This window comes from Melozone crissalis, unplaced genomic scaffold (assembly GCF_028551555.1).
Source record: "Melozone crissalis strain CALT ecotype California unplaced genomic scaffold, PUWL_Pcris_2 ptg000045l_1, whole genome shotgun sequence".
NCBI lineage: Eukaryota > Metazoa > Chordata > Aves > Passeriformes > Passerellidae > Melozone > Melozone crissalis.
The window spans coordinates 23,750,589-23,778,161 of record NW_026535823.1 but is presented as its reverse complement, the minus strand read 5'-3'; the positions used below and the strand labels follow the sequence as shown (position 1 = coordinate 23,778,161).

At 56.5% G+C, this 27,573-nt stretch overlaps 4 protein-coding genes across 5 annotated transcripts; 2 read left to right on the top strand and 2 right to left on the bottom strand.

Moving 5' to 3' along the window:
• Positions 1–597: 597 nt before the first annotated feature.
• On the bottom strand, positions 598–7,896 carry TOE1 (target of EGR1, exonuclease). Of its 2 annotated transcripts, XM_054285860.1 has the most exons (7): positions 7,576–7,689; positions 7,454–7,494; positions 7,247–7,343; positions 6,938–7,096; positions 6,388–6,647; positions 4,923–5,097; positions 598–3,858 (listed from the first exon to the last, which is right to left on the bottom strand). In XM_054285860.1, the coding sequence occupies exons 1-7, from the start codon at positions 7,687–7,689 to the stop codon at positions 3,073–3,075; spliced, it is 1,632 nt and encodes a 543-aa protein (XP_054141835.1). In that variant the 3' UTR covers positions 598–3,072. The 2 variants fall into 2 exon arrangements, with proteins under 2 accessions (XP_054141835.1, XP_054141836.1); XM_054285861.1 differs by lacking the exon at positions 7,576–7,689 and adding an exon at positions 7,834–7,896 and having other exon boundaries at positions 7,247–7,494.
• Positions 7,897–8,164: 268 nt separating this feature from the next.
• On the top strand, positions 8,165–12,728 carry MUTYH (mutY DNA glycosylase). The gene is made up of 15 exons (XM_054285828.1): positions 8,165–8,288; positions 8,457–8,590; positions 9,309–9,348; positions 9,612–9,685; positions 9,789–9,830; positions 9,924–9,995; positions 10,184–10,297; positions 10,555–10,652; positions 10,901–11,045; positions 11,131–11,206; positions 11,281–11,466; positions 11,648–11,793; positions 11,994–12,146; positions 12,247–12,297; positions 12,513–12,728. Exons 1-15 carry the CDS (start codon positions 8,165–8,167, stop codon positions 12,615–12,617), a joined length of 1,560 nt encoding a protein of 519 aa, XP_054141803.1. The 3' UTR covers positions 12,618–12,728.
• Positions 12,729–13,349: 621 nt separating this feature from the next.
• On the bottom strand, positions 13,350–16,039 carry HPDL (4-hydroxyphenylpyruvate dioxygenase like). Its single transcript, XM_054286119.1, has 2 exons — positions 16,029–16,039; positions 13,350–14,903 (listed from the first exon to the last, which is right to left on the bottom strand). Exon 2 carries the CDS (start codon positions 14,890–14,892, stop codon positions 13,708–13,710), a length of 1,185 nt encoding a protein of 394 aa, XP_054142094.1. The 5' UTR covers positions 14,893–14,903; positions 16,029–16,039; the 3' UTR covers positions 13,350–13,707.
• A 1,403-nt stretch (positions 16,040–17,442) lies between these two features.
• LOC128943133 (selenoprotein Pb-like) lies at positions 17,443–20,618 on the top strand. The gene is made up of 5 exons (XM_054285961.1): positions 17,443–17,513; positions 18,241–18,463; positions 18,560–18,772; positions 18,908–19,043; positions 19,667–20,618. The coding sequence occupies exons 2-5, from the start codon at positions 18,255–18,257 to the stop codon at positions 19,910–19,912; spliced, it is 804 nt and encodes a 267-aa protein (XP_054141936.1). The 5' UTR covers positions 17,443–17,513; positions 18,241–18,254; the 3' UTR covers positions 19,913–20,618.
• The last annotated feature ends 6,955 nt before the right edge of the window (positions 20,619–27,573 follow it).

Here is a 27,573-nt window from a genome sequence, read left to right as displayed (position 1 = left end):
TTTTTTACGGGGTTTTTTTAACCTATATTATCGTTCCTAAGTGAGGTAAACATTGCACACCTGCTGAGCAGATGGTGATGCAGCAGAGTCCAGATTTTCCTCCAGGTAGCCTGTTACACTCTTCCTGCTCTCTTGTAAGGCTGGATACTGTAAGCTAGTCTCTGATGGAAGCCAGACTATTCTACTCTTCTCCCATCTCAAAGAAAGGATGGAGAAAGCCTTAGTTCTTTCTTGGCTGGGATGTATATCTTTCCTGAGGTGTAGGTAGCTATTCTGTGAGTTACAGCTGTGACTTCCTCTAGTGAAATGTGTGTTAACCTGGGCAGTTCTCCCTTTGCAGTGGCTGTTATGAATGAAAGGAGAAGCCCAGTGTTGCTGAGTTATTTAATACAGTCCATGCCAGATTAGGCAGCTGTTCACAGCTCAAAAGAGAAAATGCCTGTGCTCACTAAGATCACCCCTTTTGGCCCACACCTCTCTGCCTCTTGAAGGTGCTGATCTGCAGAGTAGTCTCTGTCTTCTGGGTTGTGTCTGCAGAGTGCAGAGCAGCCTGTATGGCTGCCACTTTGTGTGTGTAACTGAGGACAGAGAAACACTGTTGCCTGCCTGGTGCCTGCTTGCTTTTTTTTTCATTTTTAAATCTTTTTATCTTTGCTACAACTGTATCTTCTGGGAGGGAAACCATCAGCACCAGCTTCTGTTGTCACAAGATGCATTTAGGTGTGTGACTTCAGACAAAGAAGCAATAATGAGTAGTTTACTTTTGGATCACCAGGCTGAGGGGAGCTGCCCAGCAGCCTGACCGGAGAGCACACGCACACCTCTGGCTGCCCTGGGGCTCCCCTGAGCCAGCCCTGGCTGTCAGTGCTGACACCTCATCATGAGCCCTCCCTGACACTGACTGCAAAGCTTGAGCAGTCAGCTGGGGCTACCCCAGGGCACCCACTGCAGTGACCTCACTGTTCTCTTACACTGCTGTCTTTATGACATTTCCCTGCCCTGAACAGCTCTTACAAAGCAGCAGAGATAAAATTTTATTTTCTTAAATGTCCGCGCTAAGCACAACCAATTGACATGCATTGGGCACAGCTATCAACATGTCTGGCTCTTGGTACTGAGGTGGAGATGTCAGAAACAGAAATGCCAAGGAGTAGCAGCTCAGGCCTTTCCTGGATTGGTCTGCATGGGAAGAGGCACGTATGAAACAGGAGTAAAAGGTCATTTTAAAAATTGCAAAGTGGTTGCTGAAACCCAGTGTTTCCAAGGATGCAGTTGGAAGTCACAACATCTCATCCCTTTGGCTGCATAAAGCTGAATCTAGGCTGCACCTAGTAATTCCTAGGTTTTGTGCCTACTGAGGTTGCTTTTCTACAGAGGGCCATTTTCTGACAGCCACTGATAAACATGAATTTGAACATGTGGTCAGCAAACTCCTTGTTTTATAGTGACGTGACAAAGTTTTATCGTGATTGGATTTTACCATGATTTTGACTTTACAGGAGCAGTTCTTGCTCTTTTAAAGTACTTTCTACACATTGCTACACATCTCCCTGAAGAGATCAAAGATGTTTTTAATTCACTTTAAATCTATGTTGAGTTCAATTAAATGTCTGTTATAAGCTATTTTTGTTGTGGTTGCAGGTTAATAAAGTGCAGCCAGGAGAATGCATGTGAATTGCTGCCCCTCAAAAGCAGCACAGCCAAGGGGCTGTAGCAGACTTGTACTTGTTGGAGAGGCATTGATGTATTATGTGTAACAGAACGTTGGTATTTTTTGCCAGTACAACTAAAGACACTTGAATAATTCCTGTTTGCACTTAATGCTATTGTTTATATTGCATGTCACTACATTTCTATGCAAAACAAATAACCTTTTTTTTTTGGGAGGAGGGGCAGCCAGATATTTGATTAAGTATAAAGATCTTTGCGAGATGATCTATTTTCGTATTTATGAAGGAGTTTTACGTCTTAATATTTTGCAGTTTGTAAATAGCTGAACTTGTAATTAAAGGCTTAGGAAGAAGTTTGTAGCCTGTGTATAATAGTAAGTTAACACTGCCAGAAAAAAATCTTTGCGAAACAACTTTTCTAATATTGCGGATATTTATGAATATGTAAAGAAAGCACGTCTTGTTTTTATGTTGATTGACCTTCTGACTTTTTTGAACTATAGAAATGGTGTATGTTTTATTGGAACTGCAATAAGAAGTAACCAAAGATGAATCCACTTAAATATTTTCATAATTTTTTTCTTGGTCAGGTTTTGTAAACTTTCCCAACTTGCTTTCAAAATAAAAATGAAATCAAAGCCTGAGTCTTGTGATTAAGAGGACAACTGCTTTAAGTTAAAAAAGCTGGTTTGAATGCTTACTTAAAATAGAAATGCCATTAATCTCGGATTGAGATATTTGCTATTACTCAGTGCTGAGTTATACCCAAGGAAAACTCATCCTCAGTAAATGTTATTTCTCTCCTGCATCTCATTGAAGAGTTCCACTATTGAATCCATGAGACTCAAGGATTTTTTTTTCTGCTCTGGCCGTGTCTTGTGAGCTACCAGATAAGATGGCTTTTGACAGTAGCCTGCAGGGTGCTTGCCATGGTGGCTGCTCTGTTCTAGCCCTAATTAGCTTTAGTAGCACAGGAAGCTGTGCAGTTTCTCAGGATCCCATATCTGGCTTTCAGCCCCACTGCCTCTGCCCTTGGAACAAGTCTGAAGACCTGCTCTGGCTTGGTTCTGCATGCAGTTAGCCAGCTCTGAATGTGCCAGAATCAGCACATTCCCATGTGAATTTTCTCCTTCCCTTCTCTCCTGTAGGGGCAAAGGTCTCATCTCTGCATGGTCTAACCAAAGGTACATTTGCCCCCCTTCAGCCTCACCTCTGCCTTCACATCCCTGCATGCCGCTAAGGAACACGGGCAACTCCAACTGAGAGCAATTTAATGGGTCAGATGTTAAAACACAAATAAGAATATGAAACCCGTTCCCTTTTTTGCAAGTTCCTGATGGAAAAAAGAACTCCAAAACTTGGAGGAGACAAAAAAAGCAGTTTAGTGAGGAGTGCTGTAGCTCTATGCAGTGTCCCAGGCCAACTTTATCTTCTCGCTGTGAGCTTTGGAAGATTTAGAAAACAAGCTCTTCACTATTTGCAGTGGCACTGATTTCCCACTGAGGTACAGTTTATTATGGCAGTCTGGCAACCAGGGCCCTGCACTGGGGTCTGTGTTTTTCCCTTGCTTGAGCATCCAGACGTAAGCCATGATATAGCCAGTCATGAACGCATCAAAGCCAGCTCGGTGTGTGCCCCCCTGGGAAGGAGGGCCATGGGCTTCCTTCTTTCCTGCAGCACCTGCTGCCTCAGTCTCACGGGTCGCTGGGTGAGTGGCTGAGCCTGACCCAACCTTGGACTTCTTCTCTGCTTGGTCACTGTCAGAGGCATTTCCTCTGGCAGAAGGGCTCTGGGCAGCTGTTCCCTGGTCAGTTCTTTCAGTGCCCCCCAGATTCTCTTCCCATTGTGTGCTGGTGTCTGAGCTGACCTCTGTTTCCATGTCCATGGAGATCTCCTCCAGTGGCCTGCCCTCCCCGTTGGGTGCGATCTCTGCCAGCTCTATGGCAGCTGCAGGCTCATAGCAGCTCTGCTTCCGTGGTGGTCCCTCCTCCCCGTTCTGAGCTTGCTCCATGTTGTCCCCTGAGCTTTCCTGCTGGAATGCCGTTGCGAGCACCTTCATGTTCTTGCGATGCTTCCATCTGTGCTTCCGTTTCTTGCGCTTCTCCCAAAGCTTGTCGTCCTCGTCAATGATGAGGTCAATGTTATGGGACTCTGGACACTTCACCCCTTTTGGACACCACCCATAGGCCTAGCAAGAAAGAGAGAGGGGTCTGTAGCCTCCATCCTACTGATTAAGACAGCAGTCACCATAACGTGGAGTGGAGCTAATTATTCCTTTCCACTGAGGGCCTGCGAGGCTGGAGCAGGAGCAGTGTCCAGTTACAGCCCCCCAGCACACAGCAAAGGTGCTGCCACACTGCACTGGTGCAGCACACAGCATATGGGCAGAGGCCAAGCAAGGTGGGTTTGTTCTGCCTGGAAAAGACAAGGCCAAGGGGAGTGGGATATCTAGTTGGTGTCTGCAGGTACCTACAACAGACGTTATGGGCAAGATGGAGCTAAACTCTTGTGAGAGCACAGGGAGAGGAAACCTGGCAACAGTCATGGGAAATTATGGCTAGAAAACATTTTTCATGTAGTGGTCAAGCACTGGAACAGGGACCTGGAGTAGTTTTTTAATCTTTGTCCTTAGACAATTTCAAAATTTACCAAACAAGGCTCTGAGCAACACTGAGATCGTGGTTGGATGAGAAATTTCCAGAGATTTCCCTAACTTATGTTCTGTGACAGAATGTAAACATGTGGAAGAGCTCCTTCTCTCCATGAAGCACCTGAAGCCAGCTATGATCTGACCAGATGGGCTCTTGGCTGCTGCAGCTGCACAAGGATGAGCTCTTGTGGACCACCCTGTGCTACAGTGCCAGAAGCTGCAAACAGGTAATAACTTTTTATATCTAATGAAGGTAAAGGGAAGGGTAGAGGTGACACTTCTCTCTTGTAGGACAAGCCAAACTAAGGCAGAACTTGCAGCCTCCCCAAGACAGCACGGGATACTGTAACTCATACTGTCCCACTGTTTAGGGCCATAGACTCTGTTGGAATCTTCCTAATGAAGCCTGTAGGATTCCCCACCTCCAAGCAGAGCACACTATTGCCCTGTCTGCCATGAAGCCACCTGAAGCTTGAAAACGTTCCTTGTACTATGAAGCAGGCAAGGGGGAGCTGCCAGATGCTTTCCTACAACTTCTGGCTCGGGCCACATGTGCTCCTTTCCATGGAGCCGGAAAGGGAGTGGGGATTTGTGTTACTTACTGAAAACTTCTCACAGACTGGCACCTTGTTGCCCCCTGCAGCACTGCTGTGGCTGTCCTCCTCCAGAGAGCAGTAGCGGTAGTCGATGTAGCGGGACATGTCGGCGGGGTAATTGCAGAACTCCACCGTGAGGTGCTGCGCGCTCGACTCCCTCAGCTTGCAGTTCTCTCGCTTGCTGCAACGAGAGGAGCACAGTTACTGTGGGATGGCACCAGGGCACGGAGCACACGCTGCCCTCCACCAGCTCCCAACTCCGTGACTTTCCTGCTCCTGAGCTCCAGCCCCAGATGCTGGAAAGGAATTCAATCCCAGGAGAGCAGCTTTAGTAAGTAGTTGTTTCTATGCTGGTTCAAAGGGTTTTTTTCTTATGCTGACATAGAGGAGGGGAAAGCAGCATCTCTGTTGAAGTTACAGGAGAAGGGGATGCAGTTTGTTTGTTTAACTATAAAGGGCACTAAGATATGTGTTTGTCTTCATAATGGTAATGGACAAGGAAAAGATGCCCCAAAATGAGGTACTGTGCAGACTGTCCAGCAGTCACCACCCACGCAGGTTGAACCTGGGCAATGCAGGCAACTAGGAAAGGGTTTTCATTTAGTGAAAAAAAATCTGATCTCTGTTTTGTTCCAAGAGCTGGTTAAAAGGTCAAAACCTTTGGAAGGCTCTACCTAACAAGAACTGGGGTTAAAACATTTAAGACGTCAGCTTAGAAAGTTATTTTTATCTTGTCAAAACAAAGCACTCTCATGTTTTGAGAACAGCCATCTTGAATGTTTTCAGACCTGTCGAACTGGCATTTCCTGAGATAAAACAGTCACAAAAAGTACCATTTCTCCTCAAAACAGAGCATGACTTCAGCTTTATAGAGATCCCAGGGGCTTTATCAGGGGTCAGGGGCTTGTTTAGATTGTGTGGGGCCTGCAGAATGTGGGGCCAGACTGCAAAGCACAGATGTGTGTCCTGAACAAGAGCACAACCCTTGCTTGGAGGGAAGTGATGGGAGTCAGAGTGGGACATGGGCATCTTGTGTGCAGGACGTGTGACAGAGCTGGTCAGTGTCAAGGAGTGCAGGGAGCATCCATCCTTTAACTGCAGTGTCCCTCACAAAACAGAATTATAATTAGGAGACCTGCAGGACAGCCCTGGTTTCTTTTCTGTGTGATGTCCTGCCATGACCCTGTGGCACTGCTGGACCAGAGCCAGGCAGTGACACAATGAGATCTCAGACCAAGGCCACTGTGGTCAGTCTGCTACTGGCACCAGTTCTGAAGTTCTCTTTCAGCTGCTGCCCACCAAACAGGTAAGGCCTATTAAAAACAAAGCCACTCTAGAAACAGAAAAAGCACAGGGCAGAGTCACCTGAAAAGCACTTTCAGTCGGTGGGACAGTGAAAGGACACAGCCCCCTTGCCTGGAAAAACAAACACACTGACTCTGTAAGCTCTGAGCACCAGCGTGCTGCTCACCACTTCTTGTAGGCGTACTCCAAGTAGGAGGCTACAAAGCGCGTCTCAAACTCCGAGGCGTACTTGGTGTCGTATATTCCTGCCGGGAACATCTCGGAGAGGTCGGCGGTGAAGGTGCCCAGGTTCTCCGGGAGGTGGGCGTAGAAGCACTGGTACAGGAACACCAGGTCGATCAGGCCGTTGTGGAGGATCAGCGGCTTCTTGGCCCGGATGAGCTCCAGGAACAGCGTCCGAACGCTCAGGCTCTGGCTCTCGTTGCCCTGCACGAGGGAGGATCAGGCAGTGAGCCTGGGCACCCTGACTGGCTGTCACCCTGGAGAGCCCTCAGAGCGTGCTGCCCACAGCTGTGACTCGCTCTGAACAGAGACACAAACGTTTGGAAAAGCAACTGCAAGCAGTGGGTTTAAAGCAGCAGGGAGGTGAAAGGGATAATGCTGCAGGCAGGAGCCCAGGGTGTGCCCACCTTCATGCAGGAGCAGGGGAAGCCAGCACACCCCCAGAAACGTGGAGCAGAGCAGGCTGAGGTGTCTGAGAGGGAGTGGCTTTGTACCTTGTCGTTGCCCTTGTGGTAAGGGATCCCCTGGGAGTACTGCTTGTTGAAGTCGAAGCCGTGCTGCACCAGGAACTGCACTGACTGGGGCTCGACCACATAATCCTCGGTACAGAGCAGCGTGAGGTTGTAGATCTGGCACAGGTACGTGTTCTCGGACTGCACAGGGAGAGAGAGCCCAGGGACACCTGTCAGGGGGAGCTGCCGAAACAGCCGCGACAATTCCACGGGGGAATCCCATGTCCCAGCGCGTCCCCGCTCCCGGCACCGACCAAGACGAAACGGCCGCCCCACGGTTCGCGCACGCACCTTCTCCGGGAGCTGCTTGAAACAGGCGACGCCGAGGGACAGGACAGAGCGTGTCCTGGCGGCGCTGCAGACGGCTTTGTAGCGCTCCTCGATGCACCTGGCGACGGGAGAACGGGCCATGACGGCTCCGGCCTGCCGGTACTCCGGGGAGAGGGCACCGCGCAGCCGGTACCGAGAAACGCACCCCCCGCCCCACCGGGCACTCACGGGCTCAGCAGCAACTTCCTGGCGCCGAGGCCGCTCAGCTCCTGCGGGGGGACAGACACCGTCAATGGCTCCGCGGACCGGCCGCGCCCCTCCCCGCCGCCGCCGCCCTCACCCGGCCTCACCGTGTCCACGGCCACGAAGGTGGCGGAGCGCAGCGCCAGCACCATGGACGGCCACAGCTCCGCCAGGTTGTCGCTCTGCACGTCCACCACCGGCACCCGCGCCGGGCCCGCCATGGCCGCGCCCGCACGGGGCCTCCGCCGCCCCGCCTGCCCGCCGCCTGCCCGCCGCGGGCCCTGCACGCCTTGCCCGCTCCGCGCCCAGCGCCACCCGCCCTCGCGGCCGGCCCGGCTTCTGCCGGCCCCGGTGGGGTTTTTTACCGTTCTCAAAATCCGTTTTCAACCGAAGTTTGGAATTAAGTCAACAGGCGTTTAGCTGGAACAGCTCCTTTGGGTCCTTCCCGAGCGGCCGCTCGGACCGGCGGGAGAAGGGGCGGGCCCCTTTTGCTCCCTGCTTGCTGATTGGCTCCAGGGCGCCGGGAGGCCCCGCCCCTCACTCTGCGTTCCGCGGGAGGGCGGGTACGAGCCCGCCCAGCGCGCTTCCCTTCGATTGGCTGGCGGGTGGCGGTGGGCGGAGCCCATCGCTCTGATTGGCCGTGGTGCGGGGGTGGGGCGGGGCAGGTTTTCCCGGGAAAGCGGGAGCGGCGGCGCCATGAGCCCCGCGCGGGGCCGGGCGGCGGCGGCGGCGGCGGCTGTGGCCGGGGCGCTCCGGCGGAGCGGCGGGAGCGCGGCCCCGCCCCGGGGGCGGAGCAGGAAGCGTGCATCGCCCCGCGGAGGTGCCCGGCAGCGGGAGGGCTGGGGGAGCTGGGGTGTCCTCTCCGGTGCTTGCTGGGTCCGCGTCCACCCGGCAGCGGATCGGTCGGGCTCCGGCCTCTGCTGCGGCTGACCCCGCAGCCCTTCGCCGTCTCCCGCCGTGCGCTGACCCCGCGCCGCTCTCCTGGCAGGGGCCCTGGCTGCAGCGCCCGCTCCGCCGCCCGCCCGGCATCTCTTCAGCGACCCGGCTGAGGTCGAGGCCCTGCGCCGCAATCTGCTCGCCTGGTACGACCGATGCAAGCGGGACCTTCCCTGGAGGGAGCTGGTAAGGGGAGACATCGGGAAACAGGGGTGGAGGACTACTTATTATGCCTTAAGGGAGCCTGGCTGATGTGACCGTGGTGTTTTTCCTTACGCCGTGTATCCCCACCTGCATGGAAGTGCTCGCAGCTGGTCGTGGCTGTGTTGTGGTGGGTGTCTGGAGCCAATCCCTAGGTATGAAGAGTAAAAGCAGGGCACGCTTCTCAAATGTAACCTTCAAAAGGAGTACTTATTATCTCTGGCAAGGTTAGTCTGGCTGTGTTTTGATCCTGTTTTGTTCCTGCCTCTATGATACCCTGAAGCAGTGAGTGCTGCATGGAGAAGGTTTCTCATGTATTTGTTTCAAGCCAGCTGGACATTTTCTTAGAGCTCCTGCCTGTTCTGTGCTCAGACTGGCAGAAGTGTCTCGAGAGTCATTGTGGTGCTGAGGGTGGGCATCAGCTTTACAGCAACGTCTGAAGGGTGGGAACTGCAAAGCTCCTCTGTTGGATTTACATCTGCCTTCAATTGCTTCCTATGCAGGCAGGCTCAGGTATGGGATAGCTCTCTGTGGAAACCCAAACTCAGAACTTCTGAGTGCTGGGGGGAAATTTTTTTTTTACTTTCAGATTCCATTGCAGTGTTCCAAGCACACCATGGATTGTTCTATTTTCCACACAGGCCCCTCTGCAGTGAGGTCTGTGTCACCTTGTTCCTCACACTTCACCTTCTCCCCCTTGCAGGCAGCGTCGGAGCCGGACGCTGACAGACGGGGATATGCAGGTGAGGAGCAGGGGCTGGCTCTGGGAGCTGTGGCTTCGTGTGCCATCCTTGGAACAAGCTGCCTGAAGTGGCCACGAGAGCCATTGATCCCCCTTGCAAGGCACTGGGGGGTTGGAGAACCCACCTTGGGGAAGGTGAGGGGTGGGAGGGTGTCCCGTGAGCCGGATGCTGTGCAGGGTTTGCAGCCAGTGCTAACGTGGCCACAGCACGAGGTGTGGGTGCCCTTGGCGCCTGTGCTGTGAGCCCTGCCCTGCTCCCTGCAGTGTGGGTGTCGGAGATCATGCTCCAGCAGACACAGGTGGCTACGGTGATTGACTACTACACCCGCTGGATGCAGGTGACTGCTCCTTACACAGTGCTGTGCCCACAGCCTGCCCCTTTTGGAGGGGGCAGCTGCCTGTGGCAGATCCCTGACTTGACCCTTTCCCTCTGTCCCACAGAAGTGGCCGACGCTGCAGGCTCTGGCACAGGCGTCCCTGGAGGTGAGGATGCTGGGACCGGGTGCTCTCCCTGCCCTGTGGCAGAAAGATTAACATTAACACTCTCTGTTAACACTGTTGTGTCTCTTGGAGCAGGAGGTGAACGAGCTGTGGGCTGGGCTTGGCTACTACTCCAGAGGGAAGCGTCTGCAGGAAGCAGCAAGGAAGGTGCTGGCATTTCTAAAGCCCTCTGTGGCTGCTGGGCTGGTGCTGGCTCATGTCTGCCCTGCCTTGCTGGGGCTGTGCTGCTGGCACAAGGCTGCAGAGGCTGGGATCCCATCTTCCCACGGGCAAAATGGGTTCCTTGCACACACCCACCCCAGCTGCTTCCCTGAGCTTGGCCCCTTCCCTGCCAGGTGGTGTCTGAGCTGGCTGGCAGGATGCCCAGGAGGGCTGAGGAGCTGCAGAAGCTGCTGCCGGGCGTGGGCCGGTACACGGCGGGAGCCATCGCGTCCATCTCGTACGGACAGGTGAGAGCTGCTGACAGTGGGCACGTCCCCCTCGCTGCCCAGCCCCTCTCCTGGCAGCTCCTGCTGCTGGGCCTCACAAGCCAAGGGTGCCCAGGGTTGTGCTTGGCTCTCCCCCCACTTCGGGATGCATCAGAGCCCCCACCCAGCCTGACCTGTGGGTTGGCCTCGTGTGTGTCCCTCTCCATGCTGGGAGCATCCCAGCTCCCTTCTTTGTCCGAAGCACATCCCAGTATGGTAATGGCAGCTCCTGGTGCCAGGCTACAGGAGTTGTGGATGGCAATGTGATCCGGGTCCTGTGCCGCCTGCGATGCATCGGTGCCGACTCCAGCAACCCGGCTGTCATCGACCGCCTCTGGTAAGGGAATGCTGTCTCTGGAGCTAAAGGCAGGATCACCCAGGAGCCTTGGGGAGCTGAGCCTGTGGAGGGAGACAGGTGTGGAGTATGGGAACTCTTGGGAGGTTGGTGCTGCTAGGAGCAGTGGGGAAAGGAGCTGTGCTGCCTGTGCCGACCTAGGAGCTTCCCCCCCGCCAGGCAGGAGGCAGGCAAAGGTCCTGGCATGCTCTCCCCAGAGATCCCTGTGCCTCTCACTGCCCTTTCTCCAGGGACATGGCCAATGTGCTGGTGGACAGGAGTCGCCCAGGGGATTTTAACCAAGCCTTGATGGAGCTGGGGGCAACTGTGTGTGTGCCCAAGTCCCCACTGTGTGGGGAGTGCCCAGTGAAGCAGCACTGCCAAGCATGGCGCAGAGTGAGTGTGGCCCCGAGGGTTGGCCATGCCTGGGACAAGGTGGGCTGGTGGATGAGCCCATCCTCACTTCTGTTTGCCCTTGCAGGTGGAGAAGGAGCAGGCCTTCGCCTCCCAGAAGCTGTTTGGAAAAGCGCCCCCAGTGCCTGATGTTGAGGACTGTGGTAAGCATGAGGGGAGATCCCTGTTGTAGCTCCAGGTCTGAGCCCTGCAGCAACTGTTACACTGGTGCTTGCAGGTGTTGGGGACTGTCCCCTGTGCCCCCCAGCCACGGAGCCGTGGGACAGCAGCCTGGGGGTGACCAACTTCCCCCGGAAAGCAGCGAAGAAGCCGCCCCGGGCGATGCGAACAGCCACGTGTGTGCTGGAGAGGAGGGGCTGCCACGGGGCCCCAGAATACCTCATTGTGCAGAGACCCAGCTCAGGTAATGGGGCTGGGAAGGGGGAGATGAAGGCACCACACAGCCCCTTCTCACCTGCATGAGGGATAGAGGAGAGGCTTTGGTTGCTGGGGTAGGGAAGGGAGCCCTTTGGGGCTGTGATGAGGCTCAGTGTCCCTGGATGTGTCACTTGCTGCCTCACATTTCTGTCATGCCTCCTTCCCAGGTCTCCTGGCTGGACTCTGGGAGTTCCCAAGTGTCCCACTGGCTCAAGATCTGCAGGAGGAGAAGGAGAGGGAGGAGCTGGCTGATCACCTCCAGGCCTGGATGGGGCAGCCCGTGGCAGCAAAAGGTCTGCAGTTTATTGGAGAGGTGAGCCTGGAGCTGGAGGGATGCAGTGAGTCCCTGTGCTCAGCCATGGGGATGTAGCACACAGGAGAAAGGTGTCCCTTCCCCACTGTCACCCTCCCAAGTTCTGCCCCACTGCTCAGGACCCTGGCAGCCTCAGTGCACTTTGCATCCCCCATTGCCTGCCAGCTGCCCGTCTCATGTGTCTTTCCGTCCCCTCACAGGTCATCCACATCTTCTCCCACATCCACCAGACTTATGTGGTCTACTCCCTGCACCTAGATGGGGATGTGACCCTGGACCCTGCCTTGTCCCCATCCCGCTGGGTGACAGAGCATGAGTTCCATGCCTCGGCCGTGTCCACAGCCATGAAGAAGGTATGGGGGGCACTTGGGCCTTTCCTCCCTTCCCTCAGTTATCTGGGGAAAACCCCTGGCATCCCCTCAACTTCTCTGGGCTCTCTTGTTCTTCCTTCAGGTGCTGAAAGCTCACGAGAAGCAGCGCAGGAAGGAGAGCAGCCCTGTCAAGGTGAGCAGTGCTCCAGCGTACCTGGGGCCCCAGTGCTGTGGGACAGCCTCTGGTGTGCTGTGCTGAAGGTGCCCTGGGATTTGGGATCAGGCCAAGGAGCATCTCCAGCCTGTGGCCATCCCCTGACTGTCACTGCCCCTGGGTGTCCCCAGAGGGATCCCTGGAGCCCGTGGGGGCCCTTGGGGTCTGGCTGAGCCCTGCTGTGTCTCCTGCAGGGCTCCAAGCGGAAGCGGGCGACCAAGGCCCCGGGAGCAGGCAGCCCCTGCCCTGGGACACAGCTCTCTCTCCGCGCCTTTCTCCGGGCACCGACGGCCCCGTGAGGGCACCGACCTTCCTCGTGTGAGAGCCCAGAGGAAGCCCTTGCTGGGGTCAGCGCTGTCCCTGTGCTGTAGCAAGCCCAGGACATGGCACTACAATGGTCTCTCACTCTTCCTTTCTCCTGCCTCCCCCGGGGGCATTGTGCCTGGATTAATCCTGGAGCCAGACCTGCCCTCCCTCCTTGGCTGGAGCCCTCCTGGGGCTACTCAGCCCTGTTACTGCCACCACTTTGGCACTGTGGACTCAGGGCAGCAGGGCTTTCTCTCCAGCAGTGGGAAGGCTGTGGCCACATGGCCCCTGCAGCCCTGTCCCCTGCCTGCATCTCGTTCCCCTGTCAGTGACTGGGGATGCTGCTGTGCCCTCCCTTGTTTTTACTGGACCTGAAAATAAAATCTCAAGTGTGTGGGTTTTTTAAGTGACTGTCTGTTGCACTGTGCTAAGCTGGGGGTGTTGGGCAGCTGTGATGGAATGTGAAGATAGCCAACATTAGATCTGAGCTGGAAAGAGCAGGGATTTCTTCATTAATGCACCCAAGAAATGGCCATTTCATCCTCACCTGGCACTCAGCACATCTTAAATAGGAGGATTAAAAACCCAAAACAGTGCCTATAAGTTAATTCTTTAATTGAGAGGAGGAAGAGGCCACCACTCACCCTGCAGGGCTGGTCATGCTGTGGGTGGTAACTGCCACTATGTGGTTGTAATCCAGGGCCTCTGGATTATCCACTCCCCTCATCTCTCTGTGTCTGGAGTGTTTCTGTGCCAGCACGCTCTTGGCCATGCTATAGGCTCAAGTCTCAATAAATTAAGCTGAAACTAAGGCAGGAAGTTCTTTACATGTGGTCGATAAATCACTGGGGAACCATGGTCAGGGGAGAAATCCCAGCCATCCTGGGGCATGCTCACACGCCTGCTGGACTCAGCCCTGAGCATCTTGCTCCCACTGGAGCTGGGTTGGCTCTGGATTGATCTGGAGCCACCCCTTGGTCCCTGCTCACCTGGGCCATGCCAGGGATGGGATCTCTATGGTCCTTGCCCCAGAGTTGGAGTGGAGAAGCTGGGGAGCTGGGGGAGGAGGACTGCAGTGTTGCACTACTGCTGCTGGTCCATGTAGAGCTGCACAGCTTTCCACAGCGCCCGGATATTGCCCTCCCCAAAGCCGGGCGCTCCCCGACGGTCAATGAGCTCCAGGAAGAAAGTCTCCTCCGAGAAGATGGGATGGGTGAAGATCTGCATCAAATATTCCCGAGAGGGGCTCTCTGTGGCATCAGTGCCCGGCTGGCCCTTGTCCCCCAGCACTGTGGTGTCCAGGAGGATGCCAAGCTCTGCCAGCATGTGGGGGTCCTGCCCAGCTCCTCGGATCTCCTCTGCTTTTCCCCCCTGGCTGTAATACGTAGCGGGGGGTGTGAAGAACCGTGCCCCCCGCTGCTGCAGAGCCCTGGTCGTGCTGACAATGTCAGTGGTGCAGAGGCCGACGTGCTGGATCCCAGCCCCACCGTGCTGCTCCAGGAACGTGTCGACCTGGTTGGTGCCGTTCTGGGAGAGGGACTCGGCAAAGACCAGCTTGCAGCCGTGGGCTGGGGTGCCCTGGGCGCTCTGCAGTGCGAGGAGCAGCATGCCCACCCCCTGCCCCCCCAGCACGTACCCCTCAGCCGGCCTTTCCTGGGGGTTCAGCAGGAAGCGGTGGAAGCCGAAGCAGCGCTGGTACCAGTCCAGAGCCGCCCGGGCCCCGCCCCGGGGGCACACATACGTGATGTGGTCAAAGTGAGTGATCCTGATCCCATCCCCTGTGGCTGAGGGGGCTCCTTGGATGGGCTGGAAGCCCGGCAGGAAGAGTCCCCGGTAAGAGGATCGGTCCAAAAGGGTGTGGCTGATGTTGCCCACCACAGAGCTCACCACGCCGTAGGTGACAGAACCACCCTCATCGCTCAGCTCAGTGGGGGGCACCAGCAAGGAGCATCCCTGGCTCTGCAGCCGCTTGCAGAGCCCCGGCACGTCATCCACCTCGAAGCAGACGTTGGAGGCCGTGCCCAGGGTGGGCTGGGGATCTACGTCATAGAGGAAGTCGTGGGATGAGGTGAATTCCCGTGCAGGTGCCAGGCGCTCGTTGACGAGGAAGATGGCAGATTCCCGTCGCAGGGCCAGCTGCCGGACACGCGGCGTCTCCCGCACGGCCACCGGCTGGAAGCGAAAGGTGTTGGCCAGGTGCTGGCCCCAGCCCTGCCTGTAGGGCAGGTGGAGGGAGATGAAGCAGGGGCGGCTCAGCGAGGCTGCCATGGCTGGGCAGGCTGTGGGGAGGATGCAGGGGGTCAGGGGGGCTGCTGGCCCTGGGGAAAAGCCTTTCCCCCACCTTGCACAGAGCCCACCTGTGTTTGCAATCAAACAAACATATGCATATAGGTGTAAACTCACACCTTTTAAATGTGTGATTTTAAATAAGTGGGTCTCAGGAGCCAGTTTGCACTGTGAAAGGGCATCCACCTTTGGGACCAGCTACAAAGAGCTGCCCAAGGTTGCCAAGCCCTCCTGCCAGCCTTCCACTCTGCTGCCCTGCCCCATGCTCGAGATTACAGAGCAGGAAAGCCCCAAGCCCTGGATGCAGCCCTGCAGGTCCCCTCTGGAGCCATGTGTCCTTTGGGAGTGCCACAGGGAGGTCAGTGGGGATTCCCAGTGGAGGAGGTGCGATGCATGTATAAGCAAGATTATGGGGACAAGGGTTATGGTGGGAATGTCCTGTACCAGGAACATGGACTGGTAAACACGGAGCAACACGCTGGTTACAGCTAAAACGCTCCTGTGCTGCCCCAGCGCCTGTCAGGTGTGTCTCACCAGTGGAGGGGAGCAGTGGGGTCATGACAGGCTGATGTGCCCTTCCCCTCCCCAACAAGGACAGCGTGGAGCCACCGTGCTCTCTGCTACAGCCCGGGAACCACGACATTGCCCTAGGGGCACAGAGAAGGGATACTTCGGGAGAGTGACCTTCCTCCCAAATATCTGTGATGGTCAAGGGGGAAAACAGATCTGCCCAAAACCCCAATCGGAATCACCTCTCCAGAGCACCCACTGAGACATCCTGATCCCATGGCATGCACCAGCCGCTCTGGCCAGTCCTCACAGGTGTGCATTGGGCTGGGGGCACACACCTGCTCAAATATTCCCTTTCCCCTGCCCGCCTGAAGGGGCTGTGTGCTCCGAGCTCTCCCTGCTCCTTCCCACCAGCCCGGAGCTGAGGGACCGCGTGGACCCGGCGAGCACATGGGCAGGGGCCGGCGCTCCTTCCCCCCGGCCCCGCTCCCCGCTGCGCCCCGCGGCACCGGCTCGGTCCCCGCTCCGCTCCCGCCGGCCCCGCTCCCCGCGCCCGCCCCGCCACCCCCGTGCCCGCGGGCCCCGCTCGCCCTCGGGCTGCGGCTCACCGGGGTCAAGGCTGCGGGCGAAGGGGACGGCGGGCAGCGCCGGCGGGGGCGGTTCAGTTCGCTCCGCCCCGGCATGCACCAGGCCCGGCCCTGCCCGGGCCCTGCGGAGCGGCCGCGGGAGCGCTCCCGGCGGGAGCGGCGCGATCGGCCCGGGCAGGGACGGGCCGGCACGCGGAGACCGCGCTGCCCGCCGCGGGGCCTAAAGCGGTTTGCGGGCCTAAAGCCGCCCAGGCTGAAAACCGCAAGCACCGCGGCGCGGGATGAGCCGAGGAGAAGAGGGAAGCACCTGACAGGCGGTGGCCTGGGCTCCCTGGAGCACAGCTCGTGTGTGTGCCGGGTCATTCCCTGCCAGCCCGAGTCCCGGGACATGAACGGGGGAAATGTGTCCCTGCGCAGTGCTGGGCGCTTCACGGTGTCCGGGGTACCCGGTGGGGATTTGGGGGGAGCAGCGTGCGGGTGGGGGGTGACAGCTCTGCAGAAAGTCACCGGGTGTCAGTCACAGGGACTGCTCACCAGCCCAGCCCACGGCCCCTCATCCTTGCAGACACCTCTGGGCCTCTCAAGCCCCTCAGCAGCGATCCCCTCTCCTGTTTTCAGACGAATCCCCACTCTGTGTGTGTCTGGGATCATGTTCTGCCCCCGCTGTGACTGTGGCTGCTTGCCCTTCCCTCCCTTATCATGTTTTTGTACAGATCCCAGGTACAATAAACTGCTCAAATATTTGCAGAGATGTCCTTGTGCTGCCAAAGTGGTGAGCTCCTCTTGTTTGGTTGGGGGGTGGAATCCAGTGTCGCTGTGATTTCCCAAGGAAACACCGACACTAGCACAGCCCCATCAGTGTGGGGCTGGACAGGAGGCATGGAACTGGACACTGGGGAGTTGCTGTGGGGCCGAGCTTGGCCTGAGAACAGCCATGGGCACAAAAGAACAGCTCGGCTTTTGAGGTGACACCGCACGGGGCAGGGAGCTCCAGCACCCCGGTGTATGGGAGGCACCATCATTTTGGCTGCAGGAAGCAGAGACGGCACTGGTTGCTCCTGTGGCACCTCGTGCAGGGATGGCGCTGTTGGAGGTCACCCCACAGTGGTGCAACCCTTCGGTGTGAGCAGTGTCCTTGGCAAGGCCCCCAGCCCTCCTGTGTGCGAGGTTTGGAGCGCTGTGTCCCTCTCTTCCCTGCAGCACCGCCTGTCACCTCTGCGTCAGCCCGGCACCAGGCACCGCTTTGCTCCGGCACGGCTCGGGCTGGGCTGTGGCAGCAGCGCCCCGAGGCCACATGGCACCGACAGGGACAGTGCCTGCCTTGTCGCTGTCCCCTCGAGGCAGGCGGTGGTGGCCGGGGCGCAGTCCCCGCTCCAGCCAGGCTCTTCTCCTCCCTCCTGGGCGGGGAGAGTGGTCAGGAGATAAAAGGGGGACCGGGGCCAGCTGGAAGTTGCTGAAAGCTGCTGGGGCCGGGAGCGAGGGAGGACGGCAGCGAGGAGAAGCGCGGTATCGAGGGCTCGTTCTCGCGGGGAGAGGGCTGGGGAGCGGGGGCACATCCACCCTGACCAATCCTGCATCTCCCTGCTTCCCTCCCCAGACCATCTCCTCCTGACCCATATCCTCCCCCTTGCCCATTATGTGTGCTGGATATTAAAGGGATGGGGAATATCCTGGGGTGAGCAGAGTTATGGGGCTCTTGGAGGACAGGACTTCAGGCAGATTTTGGGAGACTCAAGGGCTTTAAAGGCTCTGTGTACCCCCAAAGGACTTTGTGGGGCCCCAAGGACTCTCAAGGTGACCTGAAGGTGAAACCATCTCTGTCCCAGTGACTGCTCGCTGGCAGCTGAGATGATGAGGGCTGTACCCCTGCTCCCTTCTGGGGCAAGGATAGACCTCTCTCTAGGGCTGGGTTTGTTTTGTGGGATCAAAGAAATGGAGAAGGCACGTGGGGGAGGAGTAGCACCTTCATCTCTTGAGATGTAGCGTGGGTGTTCTCTGCCAGGGGAGAGCAGGTTGCTGTGGCACTGGGTGCGACAAAAGAGAGTAGCAAGGAGCCCAATTCCTCCCCTAGTCCCCCTGTCCTTGTCTCCTGGGATAGGGGTCCTGGCTCCCAGTGCCAGGATCAGGCCAACACTGCCCACAGCCCTTGTCTGCCCTGGAGCTGGGTGCAGGGGGATATTTTGGGGGTGTAGTGGATCTGGGAGGAGGGTAACACCCCGTGTGCCCCTGCCAGGACCGGGGTCCAGGATGGGGCTGCTGGTGCTGGCCCTGGCCACCTGGCTGGGGCTGGGGCTGGCCTCGGCCTCCGAGGAGCCGGCCAACAGCAGCCGGATCTGCCAGGAGGCGCCGGCATGGACCATCAATGGCTCGAGCCCCATGGAGGGGGCGGCAGGGCAGGTGACGGTGGTGGCCCTGCTGAAGGCCAGCTGACAGTTCTGCCTGAGGCAGGCCCACAGGTGAGCCCCGCTCCCCTCCCCACAGCAATCCCCGGCACCTCGGGGCCAGAGGGCGGCCCCTGCCCGGCAGCCCCTCCCAGCGCCTCCCGTCCGCAGCCTCGGGGGCCTGCGGGAGCGGCTGGCCCGGCAGGGCATGGCCGAGGTTCGCTACATGATCGTCAACGAGAAGGCGCCGCTGTCCCGCGCCATGCTGCCCGAGCTGCGGCGCCATGCCCCGCCCGGCGTGCCCGTGCTCCAGCCCGAGCAGGGGGACCCCGACGTCTGGCAGGTCCTGGGGGGTGACAAGGACGACTTCCTTGTTTATGACCGGTGAGTGTCCCTCGATTCGCCTGAGGCTTTGCTGGGTGTTACAGAGCGTTTGATGGCTTCCAAAATCCCCTCTCATGGCTGGGCTGGGGGTGTTCCAGCCCCCATCTTGAGCCAGGCCATGACTTCTCCCCTCAGGTGCGGCCGCCTGGCTTTCCACATCCAGTTGCCCTTCAGCTTCCTCCACTTCCCCTATGTGGAAGCAGCCATCCGCTCCAGCCACATCAAGGACTTCTGTGGCAACTGCTCCCTCTACCCCAACACCACCCAGGAGGTGAGGGCTGGAATGCTCGCTGGATCCCTGCTGTCCTTGGCACTGCACATCAGCAAGAACAATCTTATCTCCATGTTGGGGATGGGCTCTGGGTTGGCAGCTGCCCTCAGATGTGTTTGAGAGGGAAGGTGATGGAAGGTCTGGAATAAGGGCACTTAAATAGGTCAGAGCTTTCCCGTTGAAAAGGAATTGACTAAAGGGGTCATACCCCATGTCTGGGAATGCTAACTAGGACTGTTCCCATATAAGAAAGGGCAGGCAGTGGATGCAGAGGTGGCAAGCTCAGAGCAAAGAAAAGGCTGGAGCTCTGAGCTTGGCAGGCGATTAGTCACTTCCCAGGAGAAAAGTACATCCAGAAATACTGAATGCAAATTCCTGTTTCTGGACCACAGACAGCTTGAGCCAAAGGCACAAGTGTAAAGGCTTGTGCCCTGTGTGCTCCAGCCTCTCCTGTCCTCCCTGTGCCCTGGGTCAGGGCTGGAGAGCATTTGCTCTGACCCACAGTTTTCTGTTTGATGAATGCTGCTCTGCCTTCTTCCCAGTTCACAGCTGTGCTCCCAGGCTTTCTGCAGGGCTCTGTGGGCGTTCCCTTACCACACCAGCCCTTGTGTTACTTTCCTCAGGCTAACAGCACCATGGAGGGCCCTGCAACCCCAAGCTCCCTTCCTGAACATGAGGAGAAGGAGTCAGAGATCCCCGTCCACCAGCACAACCCCCTCCATCCTCACCACCATCACGAGGTCAACAGTGAGAGAGACACAAAGCCAAGTGAGGACCACAAACCTGCTACCCATGCTCACCACCACCACGGAGACCATGGCCAGCTCCATCACAAGGAGAGGAAGCAGAAGGAGGGGGATGAGCATTAAACCAGGCTGGGCAGCCTTGGAGAACCCAGTAGTGTGCAGACGACCCCACCTCACTTCACAGAGGCATGGAAGGACTTGCTTTGGGCTGCTGGTCACCAGCAGTGCTGGTTTAACAGCTCCCTCCAGCAAACCCTATGTGGGTTGCCCTCCTACGCTGTGATAGGGATGGAAATTCCCCTTGGACCCTGCTCAGTGCTGCATTTTCAGCCCCAGGACTCAGTTCTGAGCCTTCATCTGCCACTGCCCGCCTTTCTGTGCTCAATGAAGCCCGCTGTGCAAACCAGGAGGTCCCTGGTCACTGCTGGCTGACACTGCACAGAGCAGCAGGGCGGGGTGGAGGGGCCAGAGCTGGGGTGGGAGCAGCGCTGCTGGCATCCTCTGCCCATCCAGACACTCCTGGGTGTGCAGGAATCCCTGGGTTTCCTGGCCAGGGAGCGAGGGGAGGGACAGCGTGTGGACACGGTCCCAGGGAGGAGCGGTGGATGTCGCGGCTCCCCACGGTCCGAAGCCTGTCCCCCCGGCTGTGCCGTTCTGGGCGCCCCCGGACCGTGCGCACGGGTATGTGCAGTGGTGCTGGGTGGCCGCAAGATGGTGGCCTTGTCCCCTCTTGGAGACCCAGGGGCTGGATCCGATGGGCGCAGCTCGGCGAGGACAGGGTGGGGATCCTGAGCTCTTTCCTGCGGGTAAGCGAGGTGGGAGGGCAGCGTGGATATGCGGAGTGCGAATAAAACCTCTGTGAAGTGACCGCTGCTCAGTTTGGCCTCTGGTGGCCCCGGGGGGAAGCGGGGGGGGATGTCTTGCTCAGCGCTGGTCTGTGCCCCGGGCACAGGGAGGGACACAGGGCTGGATGCAGACCCCAAGATGCAGCAGCCAGGGATGGTTTACATCTCCTGAGCAGGAGTTGGAGGTACAGGGGCTCAAGACTGAAAAGAAGTCTTCCTCAAGAGAAGACCCCATCTCTTCCTGTCTTCTGGCTGCCTCCCAGGATGAGAGTCCAGGACATTAACACTGCACTGCTTGGAGGGTATTTGGCTCAGCACCTCCGTACCTGGCTTGTAGGTGTGATGTTGGGGTGCCTGCCCCAAGCTGCTGCTGGTTCCCAAAGTCACCATGGCAGTCCAAAGTCACCATGGGCATCTTGTCCCCAGCGCCCAGAGCAGTCCCCACTGCAGGGACATTGTGGGGCTCCCCAGCCCTCAGGCAAGTGGGTGCTGTGCCCCTGGCAGGCACTCATGCCTGTCTGCAGCTTGTGGTGCCCCGAGTCTGTCTCTGTCCTTTATCCAACTCCATCCATCATCCCACACAGCCCTGCTCAATGCCTCTCCAGGCCCTGCAGCCTGAGTGGGGAGCAGAGAAATGACTTTCTGCTCAGTGTTTTCACTGTGCTGTGTCCCAATGCTGGGTTTCTGCACCCTGTCTCTGCTGGAGGATGCTCTGCACAGTGACTGGGACAAGAACCAGGGTGAAAAGGAGCTGTTCCTCACAGGGGTGAGAGCAATGGGATCAGATGTGTTTTTCTTACCAGCCAGGCTCTCCCACGGTGTGCTGGCTGAGACCCTGCTCCCCCTCCTCCATCTCTCCTCCCCCTTCCTCCTCTACCTGCTCCCAGTAGCCTGCAAGGGCACCTCTGTCTGCTGCTCCTGCCATCAATATTGAGGCTATCTTTTTCTTCTGGCAGCTGCTGTAATTGAAACAAAGCAGGCCGGGCCTCACGGGCTCGGCTCCTCTCGCTCATTTTGCTGGTGCTGCTGAGACAACTAATTCATCTTATCGATGCATGGTTGGCCTCTTTTCCACCAGAGCCAGGCAGAGCAGTCTCCCTGCCACAGCTGCTAGGAGCAGACTGTGTTCCTGTGGCCTGCTGCTGGGTGCTGCTCTTATCCAGCCCCTGGTCCTTGGCTTGCCTCAGCTGGGTGCTGGCCACCAGCAGAAGATGCCAGAGGAGCCAATCAGGGAAAGAGGTGCAGATTGGAATGATGCTGATTACTTTCATCTCTTTCTTTTGCCTTCTGATGCATTATCAGCACTTGTATTAAATTCCACATCCTTTCCTTGTGCAGCTCCTAAAGGTGTCCCTGCCAAGGAGGTGACAGGTGATGAGTGGGGCATACCTGGATTTGCATTCCCTCACTGATGACCAGTGCTGCAATTAGCCATGGCAGAGAGGGGGATCCCATCTGGTGCTGGGTGTGTAGTTCACTGCAACAGCTACCACTTGGTTACCTCCCAGCAGACAAATTTCTGTCTCTGAAAGCTTGGGTGGGGTGGGCATTTTGCTCTGGGTAGAGGCATTGAGGTGTGGGAAAGAGATGTCACATTGTTTGGATGAAGTCCTACACGACTGAGTAGGGGCAAGGCTTTAGGGTGAAACTGATCCTATTCCATATATTACTGTCCAAAGACCTGAAGGGTTTGGGGTGCCATGCTTGGGGCCTCTGTAACAGGATTCACCCCTTAAAGATGCCAGAAACCTGGAGCTCTGCAAATCCTGTGTCAGTGTCTGTAGTCCTGCGATGCTGAGGGAGAGCTTTGCTCTGGGTGGGGTGGAGAGGGGTTTTGGGGGAGGAAACAGGCTCTGTACATCACCAATGTCTTCGAGAGTGATGGTGTAAGTAGAGTCAGAGAGCTCCAAGGAATCCTCACCTGTTGGGGGCCAAGGGCCAGGAACAAGGGCTGGCTCAGGTTCTAGCAGTCCTTGGTACCCTGTTATCTGTGCCTGTGCCACCACCCTGGAGGAGGGTGCACCATGGTACCCTGGTACCCATGGCTGTGCCACCAGCCTGGAGGAGGACAGATGTCAGTTTGATGTCACATGAAGCCTTGGCCCTGTGTGCTGCTCCTGTGGAGGGCCGGGCAGATCCTCTCGGGAAAGGAGGAACAGCCAGTCCTAATGTCAACAGAGGCCTCTTGTGCAGCGATGCTGTGTCAAGAAGAGGAATGGGTCCCTCCTCCTCCGCCCATTCATCTGGCAGCCGGGGCTGGCGTGCTGCCAAGCCAGGCTGCTTTGGAAACATTTCATTGAGGAGGCAGCTGAGCCTAGGAAAACAGAATGAAAATATACAGAGGGATCACTGTTGTTAGGCAAAATAAATGCAGGCGGCTGCATTTTTGTCCCCCAAGTCCAGCCCAGCCGGGCCCCTCTGGCTTTTCTGGGGTCAGGGTGGCTGCTGCTGCCTGGGGGTGGCAGCCATCTATCTCCATTGTGGGTTAGGAGCTGGGGAATGAGACATGGAGAGGTCATCCATGGCTTTGGCCAGCTTGCTGATGACCCTGGTGAAGAGGCCCAGATTCATTTTGGTGTAGTGTTGCCCAAGGAGATGGGACAGAGCAGAGAAGCAGCAGCAGGGATGAGGCAGCAGCAGGGATGAGGCAGCAGCAGGGACTCGTGGTCCCTGCATGGCCACCAGTGCAGGGGGGTTGATGGAAGTGATGCAGGGGCTGCAGAAGTGAGTCAGATTTTGGCCACGTTCATTCCCATCTCCTTCTTCAGCATCAACCATGGGACCAGGCTGGGCAGGGCAGAGTCCAATCCCTGCTTTTCAAAGCCCGGTTGCTTGGCATGCCCCATCTTCTGTCTGCTGGCAGAGGGAGAGCAGAGTCATCCCAAAGCAATCCCCAGGGACAGTGGGTGGAGGTGCCTCTGACTTCAGAGCAAAGCTGCATACACCAGGTTTTCCTCTCCTGTTGCTTCCTCCTGTAACCTCTCTCCTTTCTCCAAAGGCCTTCAAGCCACTCCATGGCCATTTGTTGACGTACAAGGGACACATCCCAGCTCTTTCCCTCCCTCCTGGTGGGTCCAGAGTGATTTGGGGGACACAGAGCTGGAGCCCCAGCCCCATGGGATACCAAGGCTCTCACCCCTGCGTGGCTTTCTGTGGCATCACCTCCTCTCTTTGTCTGGCCAGCACAGTCTGGTTCTGTTATTTACAGCTGAGATCAGGGGGTTGAAAGAGCCCAGTGTGAGCAGAAAAAGCCCAACCCACACTCTGGGAGAGACACATCTCACCAGGCCAGCTCGTGCGTGCAGGTGCTGAGACTGGATCTTGCCCTGGTCCTTGTGTTTGTAGGAGCTTTGCTGAGATTCAGGGTCCCCTCTGCCCTCCTGCCAGGAAAGCAGACAGCAAGATAATCCTTTTCTGCCGTGTGAGGGGTGATTTGCCATGTGTCTCTGCACACGCCGCTCCTGGAAACAGATTGGCTGTGATGCTGGGTTCCCAAATCCAGCTGCTGAGAGCAGCCTGGGATGATGGCAGATGTGACAGTGATGGCACCCACTGCACCTGAGGAACCACAGCTTTGTAGAGCTGCCAAAATGCCTGACTCCAGCTTCCCATCCAGCTGGACCCTGTGATCCACTCGTGCTCCAAAGCCAGGGCAGACCCCATAATAAAGGCTAACAGAAGCATTGTTTACCCCTTGCTTTTGTCATCATTTATTCATCTCTTGTAGCCTGAAAAAATGATCCCCCATTTATTTTAGCATCCCTAATTCAGGGGAAGGAACTTCAGTGGCTGAAAGGGGGAGGTGGTGGCCCAAGAGGGTTGTTTCCTGCTGAGCTCAGCCCTGAGACAGCCAGCCTGGCTGGGGTGGACATCTCTCCAGTGCAGGTCTGAGTAACTTTCTGGAGCATCCTGTGCTTGTAGACTCCATGCTGGAGAGGTGGCTGTTCCTCCTGGAAGCCAAGGGTCTTCACCCTGCAGCTGCTCTGTGCTTAATGGCTGTCTGCACAGCAAATGCATTTGCTGGAAGGGTGCTGAAATCTTCATGGCAAGACAGAAGCTCAGCATGTTGTTAATCTTACAGGGGCTGGGGGAAGGCAGCCCTGGCAAGCCAAGGATGTAACATCATGTGTGGGGGAAAGGGAACAACAGCTTCTGACGACCAGAAATCTCCGTCTGGGTACAAGGGGGTGTCTGGGTCTGCATCATCCCAGCCTGAGCAACCACGGGGATACACAGGCAAGTGGAGCTGTTCCTGGATTGACATGAGGGTTAGAACAGCCATCCCACACCTGATCTTGGAATCCAGCCTGTGCTTGGAGAGGAGAGATGGTACTTTCAGTCCTTGCATTTCTCTTTTGAGTACACAGACAATTGCAGTCACACCTGAAGGAGGTCTTTGAGCTTGTCAGTTCTGGAAAGTTTCATAAAATAACTGGCTGGCTAGCAAAAAGCCACTTTATTAGAGTCCCTGCTGGAAGAGGAGCACAGCAATAACTCAGTGCTAATGAATCAGTGGAGAATCCACAGGGGATTTGAACAGCTTGACAGCAAAAAGCTCCAACTCCAGTCTGTGCTTTGTTGGAGACCTTACTGGGCACTGGAAAATCTAAAAATGGTGCTAAACTCCATGGGCAACCAAATCGAGGTGTCCCTCCTCTTGCTTGCAAGGCCAAATATTTCATAAGACAACACTCTCTGTCTCGTCCTGGACATTGGATCTGTGGGGGTGCTAAGGGATAATTGTCCTGGCCAATAGATTCCTCTGCTCCCAAATGCATTAAGGCAGGGGAGCTGCAGTTACTCCCTGTGTCCTTTCCCTTCTGCCTCTGCTCTGAACAGCATCAGCAACATAGGAAAGGCAGAAACAGCCTCACTCACAGTGAGCACTGTACAATGGGGGCTGTAGCAGGGAGCGTGGCTGCTGATAAGCCTGTCTTTGACTGCTTTGGAGCAGCAAATCCTCTGGATGGCTGGAGCAGGAGCTTGGTGTCTGCCTGCACTCTGCTACGCTGTTCCTTTCCCATCATTAATTGCCCATAAAGCTTCTTCTGCCCTTGTGTACCTTCATTTGTCACCATAGACTTCCCTGGTGCTCCCTGGGCCTTGCAAAGCTCTGCTGTCATCTCTAAAGGCTCCACAGTGTCACTCGTGTTAGTGGGAGCACAACATTGACTGGTAAGAGTCACAGCAATGTCAAAGCAGCATAGGAGCATCCAAGAGAGGGGAGGATGGCCAGAGAAGGGCAGTCTTTCCGCTGAGGAATGGAGTTTGGGCATGATGGGGAGAGAGGAGAGCAGCTACATGGAGATGTGCAGGTGGGAGCAGCCAAGGAGGTGACATCCCCTTGGGCTGAGATGTGGCACCAGCCATCACTTACCCTGACTGCCATAAAACAAAGCACAGGTGCTGGGAAGCCCACAGAGGCATCTCTTCGGCACCCTTGTCCTTTCTCCTTTTTATAGTCCTCGAATTTAATTTCTAGGAAGATGAAAGCAGTTTTCTTACTCCACAGGACCTGCACCTTAAAGCTGGACTTCTGATTGAGCTGGCACCCAAAAAATTTCTGAAGATATTGCATTGCACTGCTGCCTCACTGTGGTCTAGGGCCCTTGGGGCTCCAGCCCCTTGGTCAGTCAATTTTCTAGCCAGGGACTCAAAATAAAATACTTCCTGGAGCCAGCAGGAGAAATCAGCACTTGATGGATAACACCAGTGATGAGGCCAGAAGGGCTGGAGCTGGTGGGTGGCAGCACAGGCAGACCCTGACCAAACAGTCCTGAAAACAGGAGGGGAACCAGGGCTGCCAGTGGCTCAGCAAATGGCTGGGCTCAGGAAAGCGTGCAGTGAATTATTGATGTACCTGGTTCCAGGCTCTGAATGAGCAGCATCAGGGGCTGGGCTGGAGGCTGACATTTTGCATCCTTCCCCAGGGAGAAGAGGTCTGTCCATGTTCCCTGGGAGGAGGAGAGCTCTCCCCCTTGCAAAATCAAGGCAGCGATGAAAGGCACAGGGAAATATGGGGAGGAATGGGGAGCAACAAATGTTCTGAATGAAGAGAGAGAGGAAAAATAGATTGGTTTTTCTTTGAAATAACATGTTTACCCCCCAGAGACAGGCTGGCCAGCCACTGCACCAACCTTGCTTTGATTTGAGACTCGATTATATGTTTTATGCAATGAAAAGTCAGCTTATTGGTAATGAATAACATCCCTGCTTGGTCTGAAGTCTAAACTCCTTTTATTGGCACTGTCTGGGGACGACGTAAGTAAGGACACTCAAGGTTGTCACTAGGTGAGCTCTGCAGCGACTGGTGACAGAGGGACCAGACAAGCTGGGGTGCCACGTCCCAGCTCTCATGCAGCCTCACCCTCTGCCTGAGCAGCCCTGGCAGCTGCAGGGAGACACAGCAGAAATTCTGTGACACCGGAGCCCACAGCTTCCAGCATCGGAAAAGCTTGAGATGGCTGGGCTGTTCTCTGCCAGGAAGGTGTGCTCCACCTCGGGCCAGGAGGGTGCTTTGGGACGGCCCTGTGAGGTCCCTCTGTGCAGCCACGGAGGGGCAGAGGTGGACAAAGCCCTTCTTTGTCCCCCCAAGACCTGTCATCACAACAGTGAGCAGAGGCGATGGACAAAATGCCGCGCTTCTGTGGCAAGTGCTTCCTGTTGCAGCAAACTCTTAAAGAGAGCAAAATGGCCTTCAGGGTTAAAGAAATGGGGATGTGATTCCTGGGGAAAATCTGTGCGTAAACAAATCTGTGTGCAGCTGCTGCCCCAGGCCAGTCCCTGCCACTGCTAGCGCTCATTACTTTGAACAAGACCAACAGCAGCAAGGAACACCTCAGCCTTCAAGGAAAACCTCTTCCTGACCTTCATCGATTAGCTTGTGGCTTACTCTCTAAAATGGAGATTTCTCATTGCAGTAGCTCTGCCTGCTCTCAC

What these genes read in the sequence shown, in the direction of transcription:
- TOE1 (XM_054285860.1), bottom strand. Translation starts at nt 7,689, where the DNA reads ATGGCGGGCCCGGCGCGGGTGCCGGTGGTGGACGTGCAGAGCGACAAC. An exon ending in AGGAAGTTGCTGCTGAGCCC is followed by an intron (nt 7,344 to 7,453) that starts GTGAGTGCCCGG and finishes TCCCGTCGCCAG; the next exon opens with GTGCATCGAGGAGCGCTACA. An exon ending in TCAAGCAGCTCCCGGAGAAG is followed by an intron (nt 7,097 to 7,246) that starts GTGCGTGCGCGA and finishes CTCCCTGTGCAG; the next exon opens with TCCGAGAACACGTACCTGTG.
- MUTYH (XM_054285828.1), top strand. Translation starts at nt 8,165, where the DNA reads ATGAGCCCCGCGCGGGGCCGGGCGGCGGCGGCGGCGGCGGCTGTGGCC. An exon ending in ACTACACCCGCTGGATGCAG is followed by an intron (nt 9,686 to 9,788) that starts GTGACTGCTCCT and finishes TCTGTCCCACAG; the next exon opens with AAGTGGCCGACGCTGCAGGC. An exon ending in TGCAGGAAGCAGCAAGGAAG is followed by an intron (nt 9,996 to 10,183) that starts GTGCTGGCATTT and finishes CTTCCCTGCCAG; the next exon opens with GTGGTGTCTGAGCTGGCTGG.
- HPDL (XM_054286119.1), bottom strand. Translation starts at nt 14,892, where the DNA reads ATGGCAGCCTCGCTGAGCCGCCCCTGCTTCATCTCCCTCCACCTGCCC.